Source organism: Oryx dammah, unplaced genomic scaffold (assembly GCF_014754425.2).
Source record: "Oryx dammah isolate SB20612 unplaced genomic scaffold, SCBI_Odam_1.1 HiC_scaffold_8, whole genome shotgun sequence".
In the NCBI taxonomy this organism is placed as follows: Eukaryota; Metazoa; Chordata; class Mammalia; order Artiodactyla; family Bovidae; genus Oryx; species Oryx dammah.
In genome coordinates this window covers 7,708,752-7,721,626 of record NW_024070192.1, presented here as the reverse complement: position 1 = coordinate 7,721,626, position 12,875 = coordinate 7,708,752, and the positions used below count along the sequence as shown (strand labels likewise).

Genomic DNA, 12,875 nt, shown 5'->3' with positions numbered 1-12,875 from the left:
GCGGGCCAGGCTGGTGTGGTCCAGCCCGGTGCGGGCCAGGCTGGTGTAATGCAGCCTAGAATGTATCCACGAGGTTTGGTGCAACCTGGGATGTATCCACGAGGTTTGGTGCAACCTGAAATGTATCCACGAGGTTTGGTCCAACCTGGTATAGATCAGCCTGGTTTCATGCAGCCTAGAATGTATCCACGAGGTTTGGTGCCACCTAGAATGTATCATCGAGGTTTGGTGCAGCCTGGTGCGGGTCAACCTGGTATGGTGCAACCTGATATAGGTCACCCTGGTCTGGTGCAATCTGGTGCAGGTCAAACTGGTGTGATCCAACCCGGTGCAGGCCAGCCTGGTGTCGTGCAGCCTGGTGCAGGTCAGGCTGATGTGATCCAGCCCAGTGCAGGCCAGGCTGGTGTGATCCAGCCCGGTGAAAGTCAGGCTGGTGTGATCCAACCTGGTACAGGCCAGGTTGGTGTGATCCAGCCTGGTACAGGCCAGGTTGGTGTGATCCAGCCTGGTGCAGGTCAGCCTGGTATGATCCAGCCTGGTGCAGGTCAGCCTGGGTTGGTGCAACCTCAAGTGGATCAGTATGGTTTAGTACATCCTGATAGAGGTCGGCATGGCTTTTTTCAACCTAATATATCTATGCCTGGCTTGGTCCCACTTGGGGCATATCCTCCTGGTCTGGTCCAGACTGGTGCCTATCCAGGTGGTTTGATCCAACCTGGGGCCTATCCACGTGGCTTCATGCAGCCTGGTGCCAATCAGCAGGGTTTGGTTCAGCCTGTAATAGATCCACGTTGGGGGAGGCAATCTGGCACAGGTCGAAGCATAATACCACCAGGCACAGAGCTTCTCGGGTTTCCAACATACCGTGCCGATTCTCGAAGTTTTACATCACCACGCCCATACCAGCAAGGTGTGGCACCTCCTGGCAGGGATCAGTATGGTCGGGTGTTATCACTCCTATCCAGTCAAGGTCTGACACCATCAGGTACAGCCCGAGAAGGTTTGGTACTACGAGAAATGTATCGACAAGGTTTGCAGCAGCGTGGCCCAACACCATTAAGCACAGCTGTAGGATCTGCACCCCAGGATCAACAGCATTTGGAAACACCTGAACCAGAGCAGCGTGACCAGGCTGTTCCCGACTCTATCCCAGACTCCCAGGGCCTAATGTATGGTGGCCCAGGGTATCAAGGTGTAGATCAGCAAGTCCAGGTAGGTGTGGGTCCAAAAGAACTATATGTCTTAAGCCAACCTGGAGTTTCTGTTCAGACTTACCCAAGCCAAGAGGCCCCCGTTCCCAGAAGCACACACTCCCTTGACTATCTGGACCGAGGCTCATCCGAAAGGAGTGATACTCAGAGTGAGAGACGTGAGTCACTGGATAAACTGGCTCCCAGCTTCCCCATAGCCGTGGAAACATTTCGTTTGATGGGAGAGATTATCGGCCTCTACATGGAGCTTAAGGAGAACGTAAAGGACCTGGATGAGGAACAGGCTGGCCAAACGGACTTGGAGAAGATGCAGTACCTGCTGGCACTGATGGGTGGGTGCTGCAGGCACAGAGGAGAGGCTGTTGTCCTCCTCAGCTGATTTCATCCTTTTCTCCTCCTGTGCCTCTGCCTGAGACCCCCGAAAATGGCATTTCCATCCTCAGCCATTCTGGGTTCTCCCATAGCCTTCAAGAGTCCAAGTTGTTGGTGTTTAGTCACTAACTTATGTCTGACTCTTTGCAGCCCCATGGACTGTAGCCCTCCAGGTTCCTCTGACCATGGGATTTCCCAGGCAAGAATACTGGAGTGGGGTCTTCCCTGGTGGTCCGGAGGTTAAGAATCCGCCTTCCAGTGCAGGGGAACACGCGTTCGATCCCTGGTCAGGGAACTAGATCCCACATGCTGCAGGGCAACTAAGCCCGCACACCAAAACTAGAGAGAAGCCCTCGAGCCACAAGACAAAGACCCTGAGTGCTACAACTAAGACCCGATGCAGCCAAATAAATAAGTATTCAAAAGAAAGAAAGAAAGAAAAAGAATGCTGGAGTGGGTTGCCATCTCCTCTCCCAGGGGATCTTCCTGACCCGGGGATCGAACCCAGGTCTCCTGCATTGCAGGTGGATACTTTACCACTGAGCCACCAGGGGAGCCCTAAAAAGACACTCCTCTCTTCCCAACCCCTCTCCAGCCCAGCCCCCAGGAAAAGCCAGATAAACGATCCATGTTGTTCTTCATTGTGAGGCTGGGATTGGGAGCCATTAGAAATCTGATTTTTCTCACTCTAAGATCTCTGTTCTCCATAGTCAAGAAGTCCATACCCCCTGACCTGCAGGAACAGCTGAAGACCTTAAAGGCCTTGACCAAAGAAATTCAACAAGAAAAAGCAAAAGTAAGGGAGGGTCCACCTGCTTTGTCTTCCAGTGCCAACAGCCCCACTTCCCATTTTCATTTTCATGGACTACACAGTCCTTTCACCTCCGTTACTATCACATGGATCTTTACAGTCCCCTCCGATGGGAAACACACCCCAGGTTTGAGCCTGTTTCTTTCCTGAATCTAAAACCGGACATTCAAAGCTATTAAGATTCCACTGAGCCAGCAAGGTGGCCTGGGCTCCTTTCATTACATGTGGTCATTTCCAGTAACCCCCACTGACCCTGGAGCAGCCTTGGAGCCTGTGGGACTGTCTGGGGCCAGCAGTCATGGCGAGGGGCTGTTAGGTCTTCAGCGCTTCTCTCTGTCTCTTTTTAAGGTTTTTATTTCGAGGTGGATGATATTTAAAGTCATTATTGGATTTGTTACAGTATTGCTTCTGTTTTTTTATGTTTTGGTTTTCTGGCCCTGAGGCATGTGGGAATCTTAGCTCCCATACCAGGGATTGAACCCATACCCCTTGCATTGGAAGGTGAAGTATTAATCACTGGACTACCAGGGAAGTCCCCGGTCATTCTCTTAATGCCAGCTCTCTACATCCACGGGCCCCCCTGGTAGCTCAGGGGGTAAAGAATGCAGCTGCAGTGCAGGAGACCCTGGCTCAGTTCCTGGGTCGGGAAGACCCCCGGAGGAGGGCGTGGTGCCCTACTCCAGTATTCTTGCTCCCATAGACAGAAGAGCCTGGCGGGCTACGCTCCATGGGGTCGCAAAGAGTCAGACACAACTGAGCAACTAAGCAACAGCATCTTCATCCACGGGGTAGACGGACTGAACGTCAGGAAGGGACCTCAGGCTTTGCTAGAGGATTGGATTAGGATTAGGGGGTGGGGTGACTTGCCTGGTGGTCCAGTGGTTAGGACTCTGTGCTTTCGCTGCCAGCAGCCTGGGTTTGATCCCTGGTTGGGAAACTAAGATCCCGCAAGCCTCATGGTATGGGAAAAAAAAAAAAAAAGAAAGGATTAGGGAATGAGGGAGGAGCTTGCTGGGCCTGCAGAGGTACATTCAGAAAGCAGAGATCTCAAGCCCGCCTGACACTCCTCTTCCATTGGATTTGTAGATGGAGAAGATGAGCAAGATCCTGGAGGGTCATGGGGAGAAAGAAAGAGGAAAGGAGGAGAAAGGTAGCCCGCTGAACCTGCAGCTGGGTATCCTCAGGTAAAATCCCCCGGCTGAGTGCAGCTTGTGTCCAGGCATCACGTGTTCTCAGCCAGGGAGGCAGTAGCAGCCTCTGGTCCCCTCGTTCCTGAACCGACTGCTATCTTAGGCCCGGATCACGTCTGCTCTTCGGGTTGTCCGTACCTTGTTCAGGTTGCTAGTGGAAGTTTCCCACGTTCTTAAAACAGTTCAGCACCAGGGCTTGGAAGAGCACTCCTCTCCCCGGACAAAAAACCTCCCTAGATTCTGTCCACAGTTGGAGGCTTCAAAGCGTTTGCTGGAGCCCCCTCGGAGCAGTCTCTGCGCAGGGCCATGCCTCACCCCCTTGAAGCCTCTCAGCAGGGCACACTGGGCACCCGCCTCCCCGGCAGGCAGGGCCTTGGATGCTTTAGCAGAGCTTGCAGAGGGGATGTGAAAGCGCGCCGCGCTGCCTCCTCCATCCTTGAGGGCCAGCGCTCAGCCATGGCGGGCCCCGGCCCCTAGGCGGGTAGTGGGGCTGGAACGTCTCTTGCGCACACAGAGTCACCATGGCCGACATCGAGAAGGAGCTGGGTGAGCTGAGGGAGAGCCAGGAGAAGGGCAAGGTTAGCATGGAACATTCGGTCTCTGAAGCCTCCATTTACCTGCAGGATCAGGTGAGGACCTTCAGCCCACAGGGACGAGGGCCCTTCTCAGAGCTGGCTGAGGGCATTGGGGATGCTAAACGCTTATCTCATATATACTTGGCAAGTATTTTCTCCCTTTCTGGAGGTTGTCTTTTCACTCTCCTGGGAGTGTCTGCCTTTACATCGTGAGTGTTGGTCACCCCAGAATGTTCCCAGTGAGGACTGTCTGGACTCAGACCAGCTCTCTGAGTGCCCATAGAAGGATCAGATGGGCAAAATCATGGGCCCAGGGGGCTCATGATGGGAACCCCTTTATGCTAGAGGCCCCATTCAGGACCCCCTCCAAGTCTGCCAGGATGGCAGTGTGCACCATTTCACAACCCAGGACTGACTGTCTTGGAATAGGATGGCAGGAGATGGTGTGTTTGAGAGTCACGTGTTATCCCAAGGCTCAGGCCTGAGCTTAGCCACCTCTGGGGCTCCGCAGGGCCACACCTGGAGGGCATCCACCTGCCACTGGGCAGGCCCAGCTCCTGACTCTTCAGAATAGCATTGACTCTTCTAGTGGCAAGAGTCATGCTGAGCTCAGGCCCACAGGAGCCTGGTTGAAAATACAGACGTGTAGAGGAAATTGGGAAGGGCAAACTTCCAGGCCAAGGGGCCAGTCTGGCCCAGGCCACTACCTGTCTGTCCTTGTGTGTCTTTTTTGAAAAAGCTTTCTTTCTTGCTTGCTTGGCTTTGCTGGGTCTTCTTGGCTGCGTGCGAGGGCTTTCTCTAGTTGCGTCGCACAGGGGCTACTCTTGAACACAGTGCGAGGGCCTCTCAGGGCGGCGTCTTCTCTTGCCGCGGAGTGCAGGATCAAGGTGCGTGGGCTTCAGGAGTGGCTCTAGAACGCTGGCTCAGTTGTCGTGGAGCACCAGGTTAGTGTTCCTTGGCATGTGGGATCTTGCTGGGCCAGGGATCGAACCGGTGTCCCTTGCTTTGCAAGGTAGATTCTTAACCACTGGACCACCAGGGAAGCCCTCTGTGTCTTTTGTGGTCTTTGCCTCTGTGTCACTTTCCTTATCCATCTTTCTCAAATACCACTGTATCTCTCTTGCCTTCTGTATTCCGTCTGGTTTCTTTTCTTTTTTTCCATTTATTTTATAATTGGAGGATAATTGCTCTACTATGTGGTGTTGATTTCTGCTGTACAACAACATAAATCACTAATAATTATATATATATATATATATATATATATATATATAGCCCCTCCCTCATAAGCCTCCCTCCCCGCTCCCACTCCACACCTCTGGGTCATCACAGAATGCCAGGCTGGGTTCCCTGTGTCAGTCAGCTTTCTTATCTCTCACACATGGTCCAAAAGGGCTGCCCCAGGCCTTGCAATGTCACATGGTTCCAAGAAGGGGGGCCCTAGCTTGGCTCAGCCTCTCTCCCTGAGGCAGGCAACACATCACAGATCTTTGGCTAGTCTGGTGTCTACCCAGGACCAGTCCTTTATGGGGACAAACTGGGACCATGGGATCCAGAAGAGAGCAGGAGGGCCAGTGGAAGGAGTTTGTTCCCACCCAGGCCATGAGAGACCCCTGCAGTGGTGGCGCTGGTCACATTCTCTTTTTTTTTTAATTGAAGTATAGTTGATCTACAATATCACATCAGTTTCAAATGCACAACACAGTGATTCAGTAGTTTTACAAATTATACTCCACTGAGGGCTTTCCAGGTGGCTCAGTGATAAAGAATCTGCCTGCCAAGCTGGAGACACGGGTTTGATCCCTGGGACAGGAGGAAGATCTCCTGGATAAGGAAATGGCAATCCTAAACGACTAAACAGCAATATACTCCATTGGAAGTTATTATAAAAGAATGGCTCTATTTCCCTGTGCTACACAATATAGCTTGGCTGCTTATTTATACACAGTAGTTTGAACTTCTTAGTTCCTTCCCCGTCTTGTCCCTCCCCTGGCCCTCCCCCAGCTGTAACCACTAGTTTGTTCTCTAGATCTATGAGTCTGTTTCTGTTCTGTTATATTCACTAGTTTGTTTTATTTTTTAGGTTCTACATATAAGTGACAACATACAGTATTTGTCTTTGCCTTACTTCACTAAGGATAATACTCTAGGTCCATCCATGAAAGTGAAGTGAAAGTGTTAGTTGCTCACTCATGTCTGACTCTTCGCGAACCCATGGACTCTTGGCCTCCAGGCTCCTCTGTCCATGGAATTCTTCAAACAAGAATACAGGAGTGGTTAGCCATTCTCTTCTCTAGAGGTCCATCCAAGTTCTTTTGCAAATGGCAAAATTTCGGGTTTTATGACTGCGTAGTATTCCATTTTAATATATAAACCACATCTTCTTAATCTGTTGATGGAAACTTAGGTTGCTCCGTGTCTTAGCTGTTGTAACTAGTGGTGCTGTGGACATTGTGGTGTATGTATCTTTTTGAATTCGTGTTTCCATTTTCTTCAGATACATAACCAGGAGTGGAACTGCCGGATCATAAGCTAATTCTATTTTTAGTGTTTTTAGAAATTTCTGTACTGTTTTCCAGGGTGACTGTACCAATTTACATTCCCAGTAGACTTTTTGATGCTAGCCTTTCTGAGAGGTGTGCGATGATATCTTATTGTGGTTTTGACTTGCATTTCTCTAATAAGTAGCGATGTTGAGCATCTTTTCATGTGCCTGCTGGCCATCTGTATACCTTCTTTGGGAAAAATATCTGTTTAGGTCTTCTCAGTTCAGTTCAGTCACTCAACCATGTCCGACTCTTTGCGACCCTATGGAGGGCAGCACTCCAGGCTTCCCTGTCCATCACCAACTCCCAGAGCTTGCTCAGCTCATGTCCATCAAGTCAGTGATGCCATTCAACCATCTCATCCTCTGTTGTCCCCTTCTCCTCCTGCCTTCAATCTTTCCCAGCATCAGGCTCTTTTCCAATGAGTCACCTTCTTCACATCAGGCGGCCAAAGTATTAGAGTTTCAGCTTCAGCATCAGTCCTTCCAAGGAATATTCAGGACTGATCTCCTTAAGAATTGACTGGTTGGATCTCCTGCAGTCTAAGGGTCTCTCAAGAGTCTTCTCCAACACCACACTTCAAAAGCATCAATTCTTTAGCGGTCCGCTTTCTTTATATTCCAACTCTCACATCCATGCATGACCACTGGAAAAACCATAGCTTCGACTGCTGCTGCTAAGTCACTTCAGTTGTGTCTGACTCTGTGCCACCCCATAGATGGCAGCCCACCAGGCTCCGCCATCCCTGGGATTCTCCAGGCAAGAACACTGGAGCGGGTTGCCATTTCTTCCTCCAGTGCATGAAAGTAAAAAGTGAAAGTGAAGTCGCTCAGTCGTGTCCAACTCTTTGTGACCCCATGGACTGATGCCTACCATGCTCCTCCTTACATGGGATTTTCCAGGCAAGAGTACAGGAGTGGGTTGCCATTGCCTTCTCCATAGCTTTGACTAGACAGACCTTTGTTGGCAAAGTAATGCCTCTGCTTTTTAATATGCTGTCTAGGTTGGTCATAGCTTTTCTTCCAAGGAGCAAGTATCTTTTAATTTCATGGCTTCAGTCATCATCTGCAGTGATTTTGGAGCCCCCCAAAATAAAGTCTGTCACTGTTTCCATTGTTTCCCCATCTATTTGCCATGAAGTGATGGGACCGGATGCCATGTTCTTAGTTTTTTGAATGTTGAGTTTTAAACCAGCTTTTTCACTCTCCTCTTTCACTTTCGTCAAGAGGTTCTTTAGTTCCTCTTCACTTTCTGCCATAAGGGTGACATCCAACCATTTTTAAATCAGGTTGTTTGATTTTTGAATGTTGAATTGTATGAGCTGTTAATATGTTTTGGAAATTAACCCCTTATCAGTCAGATCGTTTAGAAATATTTTCTCCTATTCCATAGGTTATCTGTTTGTTGGTGGTTTCCTTTGCTGTCCAAAAGCTTTTCAGTTTAACTAGGCCTCATTTGTTTATTTTTGCTTTTATTTCCTTTGACTTAGGAGGCAGATAAAAAAATGTTGCTACAATTTATTTTATTTTTTATGATTTATGTATTTTTGGTTGCGCTGGGTCTTCGTTGCTGCTCGTGGGCTTTCTCTGGTTGCGGTGAGCAGAGGCTCCTCTTCATTGCAGGGCGCAGGCTTCTCACTGCAGCGGCCTCTCTTGTTGCAGAGCACAGGCTCTGGGCACGTGGGCTTCAGAGTTGCCGCCCATGGGCTCAGGTGTGTCAGGTGGGGTAGTTGCTCTCTGGCATCTGGGATCTTCCTGGACCAGGGATCAAACCCATGTCCCCTGCATTGGCAGGCGGATTCTTCCAGCGGACCATCAGGGAAGTCCTATTGCTACAATTTATGTCAAAAAGTGTCCTGCCTGTTGTCTTGGTTTTACATGTAGGTCTTTAATCCACTTTGAGTTGACTTTTTTTTGTAGGTGGCATTAGAAAATCATGTTCTCTTATTGTTATTTACATACTAAATGGGGAGAGAGCCTGTGTGAGCCCACCGCTCCTCTGCCCAGGGCCTGGAGCAGGGCCTGTGTGCCGCCAGGGTCCTCAAAGTGTATGTGGACTGACTGACAGACATCATCACTCTGGGATTTAGCTAGAGGAGATACATTCTCACATTGCACCAATGGGCTGGCTGGAGAAAGGTACAGAAGCCCCCTTCCTGCAAGGGCTTAATCAGCACCTGCCCTCCCTCCCCTGGGAACACTGTTCACTGTTTAATGGACAGACATCGAGCACCTCCCGTGAGCTGCGTACCCTGCGAGGCACCGAGCCTCCGGCACCTGCCTGGATCACAGCAGGTCCGGGCAGAAAGGCTGGTGGTGGCCGTGTGGTGACCTGCTCACTGCCCTGCACCCATCTTCTCTCCCATACCCAGTTAGACAAGCTCAGGACGATCATTGAGAACATGCTGGCTTCGTCCTCCACGCTGCTGTCCATGAGCTTGAACATGGCCCCGCACAAGCCCCTGACCACCCTGGCCCCCAGCCAGATCGACCCTGCGGCCACGTGCCCGGCCTGCAGCCTGGACCTGAGCCACCAGGTCAGCATGCTGGTGCAGCGCTACGAGCAGCTGCAGAACATGGTCAGCAACCTGGCTGCCTCCCGGCCCTCCAAGAAGGCCAAGCTGCAGAGCCAGGTGAAGTGCCTGCCTCCCTCCTGGGTAGCTGCAGACGACCATCCGCCAGGAGCTGCTTGGGGAGTGTCCGGGGGAGGGATGTTGGGTCACTTTTGCATGATGGAGCCCTTTAGCAACTGCCTGAAAGTGCCTGGTCTTTCTGTAGAGTCACAGCGAGGGCAGCCATTGAGCTGGCCCTGGGGACGGGACTTGGGGCTGAGCTGGGTCCACGGTGGGATGGGGACAGCGTAGCTGGTGGAGGGGTGGAGCAGAGCCATGCTCGTGCCTCGGGGACGCTGACATAGCTTTAGGACTTCTTGCCCGCTCCTTCACACTGGTCTTCTGGTCTGTTTCTCTCTTCCCCTATAAAGGGCAGGCCTGCTGGGGGGAGGGCAGGGAGGACCACAAGTCCCTGAGGCCTGTCTCTTGGACTCCAGAATTCACACTCAGCTCAGGGCAGGAGGGGAGACTGTAGACCACATCCCAACTCTCTGGGGCCCTGGGGCAGCTCATCACCTCTACCGATCACCTGCACCAGTGGACCGGGTCCCTGGAGGCCACTCTATGGGGAGGTGGTGGGCTATGATGGCAACCCAGGAGGCCTAGAGTGGGGTCTGATGTCAGCCTGTCCACTGGGTGATGTTCTAAGGGCTCCCCTGTTGGGGGGCGGCAGTGCCCCGGGTGGGGGGGGGGGGGGCCGCCCCAGGGAGCCTGCCTTTGTCCTGCGTAGGATGAAGAGCTGCTGGGCCACATCCAGAGCGCCATCCTGCAAGTGCAGGGCGACTGCGAGAAACTCAACATCACCACCAGCAACCTCATCGAAGACCATCGGCAGAAACAGAAGGACATTGACGTGAGGGCTGGCAGGGTGGTGGGGGGCGGGGTTGGGGCGCGATCGGTTCCCTGCTCCTTATTCTCTGCTCCCTTGGCCTCCCAGGTGTTGTACCAGGGTCTGGAGAAGCTGGAGAAGGAGAAGGCCAACAGGGAACACCTGGAGATGGAAATCGATGTGGTAAGGCCAGGCCTGAAGAAAGGCCACCCAGGGAGGTCCCATCGCTTCCACTCTTGAAAAGGCAGAGAGAGGAGAGGAGCCCAAGGTGGGAGGTGGGCTCAGCATCAGAGTTGAGCTACGTGGAGCAGGGCCCCTCGGTGGCTCTGTCCCATCTCGCTGGGGGCGCGTCTCGTCCCTGTCTCTGGGCAGAAAGCCAACAAGAGTGCCCTGGCGGCCAAAGTGAGCCGAGTCCAGTTTGATGCCACCACGGAGCAGCTGAACCGCATGATGCAGGAGCTGGTGGCCAAGATGACGGGGCGGGAGCAGGACTGGCAGAAGATGCTGGACAAGCTCCTGGTGGAGATGGACAGCAAGGTGACCCGGGCAACGCCACCTCCTCCGGGCACTGCAGACCCCCACCTGCTTTCTCAGAGCTCACCTGGTCCCCGCCCCTCACCTCCTCCCCCAAGCTGGACCGCCTGGAGTTGGACCCGGTAAAGCAGTTGCTGGAGGATCGCTGGAAATCCTTGCGACAGCAGCTCAAAGAGCGCTCTCCACTCTACCAGGCGGATGAGGCAGCCGCCATGCGGAGGTGAGGCCTGGCAGGGGCGAGGGTGGGCCGGCTGGAGGGTCCCCATGTGTGTTCGGAGGGACTGGCGGATCCTATCTGGGACCGTCCCAGCCATAGGAAGGCACAGAGCTTGAAAAGCTCTTGTAGCTCAGGCTGATTCATATTATAGCAGAGAGAGGGAGGGGAGGCGGGCGTAAGGCTCTCTGGGCACAGGTGGGAGGGGGTTCACAGCCCTCAGAGCTCAGCTCCCAGGGCGACAGGCCCCAGGCCACCAGAGGCAGAGCCTGGGCAGGGCGAGTCCTCCCGGGGGTGCCTGGCTCATGGCAGCTTGAGTCTCAGCATTTCCATTCCTGGCCACCAGAGGGCCGCCAAGGCTTACACAGGGCACCCACCCCTCAGGGCCCTTGAGAGCCCTGCCGGCTTTGGGTTAGGGTGCTAGATGTGTGTCCAGAAGTGGGCATCTCTAGTAGCTGATGTGTACAGGGAGCAGGGCCCAGACCTGCCTCCGGTGGCCTGGGGGCCCGTCCCCCTGGGCGCTGAGCATCCAGCCTACCAGCCAAACCTGAGTTCTCCATCCCTCCCTTTGGGGCCCTCTGGGCAGGCCCTCACCCTCTGCGTGTGTCCCATCCCTCACAGGCAGCTCTTGGCACACTTCCACTGCCTCTCGTGTGACCGTCCCCTGGAGACACCTGTGACTGGACAGTGAGTGCCCCCAGCGCGTGGCCGTGATGGGGGCATCTTCTGTCCTCCCTGCCTGCCTCCAGCTCGCCTGCTCCTCCTCTCTGGTCCGCTCCATGCCTCGGGCTGCTCTTACCCCTTGGCCTTCAATCCCTGGGGCGGGAAGGCTCCTCTGGCAGGTGGAGCGTGAGGAGTGGGTGATGGGTTTGGACACTGGGGTTTCTCACTCCGACCCTCCCTTCCCTGCCCCTGCTCAGAGTCATCCCCATGACTCCCGTGGGCCCCTGCCTGCCCGGGCACCGCTCCGTCCGCCCCTACACGGTCTTTGAACTGGAGCAGGTTCGGCAGCAGAGCCGCAAGTATGGGCGGTGCCGCGGGGTCCTGTGAGGGCTTTGCAGGGGGTCTGGAGGGCGAGAGAGGGGACTGGGGCGGGGTGATGCTAGGGCGCTTTTTGAAGCAGCTCCCAGCTCTTCCCAGGGCGGGAGCATCAGCGCAGGAGGTGCAGACCTAGTAACCACCTGCCTTTGCGCCCCTGCCAGGCGTCCTAGTGGGCCGTTGCCTCTGAGACTTCCCCCCACCCCCACCCCCACCCTTCCCCTGCTCACACTGGGCCTAGGAGGAAGGCAGGGGGCGGCTCCATGAGTGTGAGATGAGTGGTAGGGGGTGTGTTTCATGCCCTCCAGGGCTCCTGCCCTCCTCCCACAGACTTTCCAACTCCTGAGGCCGGGGGTTCAGCAGAAAGGCTGGTTTTCAAAAGCTGCCCTTGGAGCCCACGGGGGCCAGGGGTGCGAGGCGGCCCGATGGACTGGGCTGCTCTCCCCTCTGGCTCTTCTGCATGCTCTCGGCTCAGGAAACCCTCCCCGGCAAGCCCGGCCCTGGTCCCTGGGGTTCGGTGGAGGGGGCTCCCACTCCACAGGGCCCTGCTTCCCAGGGAGGGTGCTGGGGCACAGCTCACTCCTCCGCTGGGCCCGCACCCCACAGCCTGAAACTGGGCAGCAGCGGCTTCCTGCAGGGGGACCTGGGGCCGGTGGAGCGGAGCGTGGGGCGCCTGCGCACCATGCACTCCAAGATGCTCCTGGACATCGAGAAGGTGCAGATCCACTTCGGGGGCTCCGTCAAGGCCAGCAGCCAGATGGTCCGTGAGCTGCTGCAGGCCCAGTGCCTCAGCTCCCCCTGCTACAAACGGTGGGCGGCCGGGCCGGACCCGGGAGCCTGGCACCGGGGAGGGCAGAGAGTGTGTGTGTGTGTGTCTGTGCGTGTGTGTCCGTGTGTTCGTGTGTGTGTCCGTGTGTATGTGTGTGTGTGTGTGAGTGGGGCAC

The 12,875-nt window shown here is 54.4% G+C and overlaps 1 protein-coding gene across 1 annotated transcript in view; it reads left to right on the top strand.

Annotated features, from left to right (window-relative positions):
• QRICH2 (glutamine rich 2) overlaps positions 1-12,875 on the top strand; it is a 23,808-nt gene that overhangs the window by 6,973 nt on the left and 3,960 nt on the right. The window contains exons 6-17 of the mRNA XM_040244320.1: positions 1-1,543; positions 2,294-2,379; positions 3,481-3,578; positions 4,099-4,213; positions 9,077-9,337; positions 10,047-10,169; positions 10,254-10,328; positions 10,518-10,682; positions 10,778-10,899; positions 11,515-11,580; positions 11,814-11,915; positions 12,538-12,741. The exon at positions 1-1,543 is cut by the window's left edge and continues 1,137 nt beyond it. Of these exons, the coding sequence (XP_040100254.1) occupies positions 1-1,543; positions 2,294-2,379; positions 3,481-3,578; positions 4,099-4,213; positions 9,077-9,337; positions 10,047-10,169; positions 10,254-10,328; positions 10,518-10,682; positions 10,778-10,899; positions 11,515-11,580; positions 11,814-11,915; positions 12,538-12,741 (2,960 nt within the window). The remainder of the gene's footprint in view (positions 1,544-2,293; positions 2,380-3,480; positions 3,579-4,098; positions 4,214-9,076; positions 9,338-10,046; positions 10,170-10,253; positions 10,329-10,517; positions 10,683-10,777; positions 10,900-11,514; positions 11,581-11,813; positions 11,916-12,537; positions 12,742-12,875) is intronic.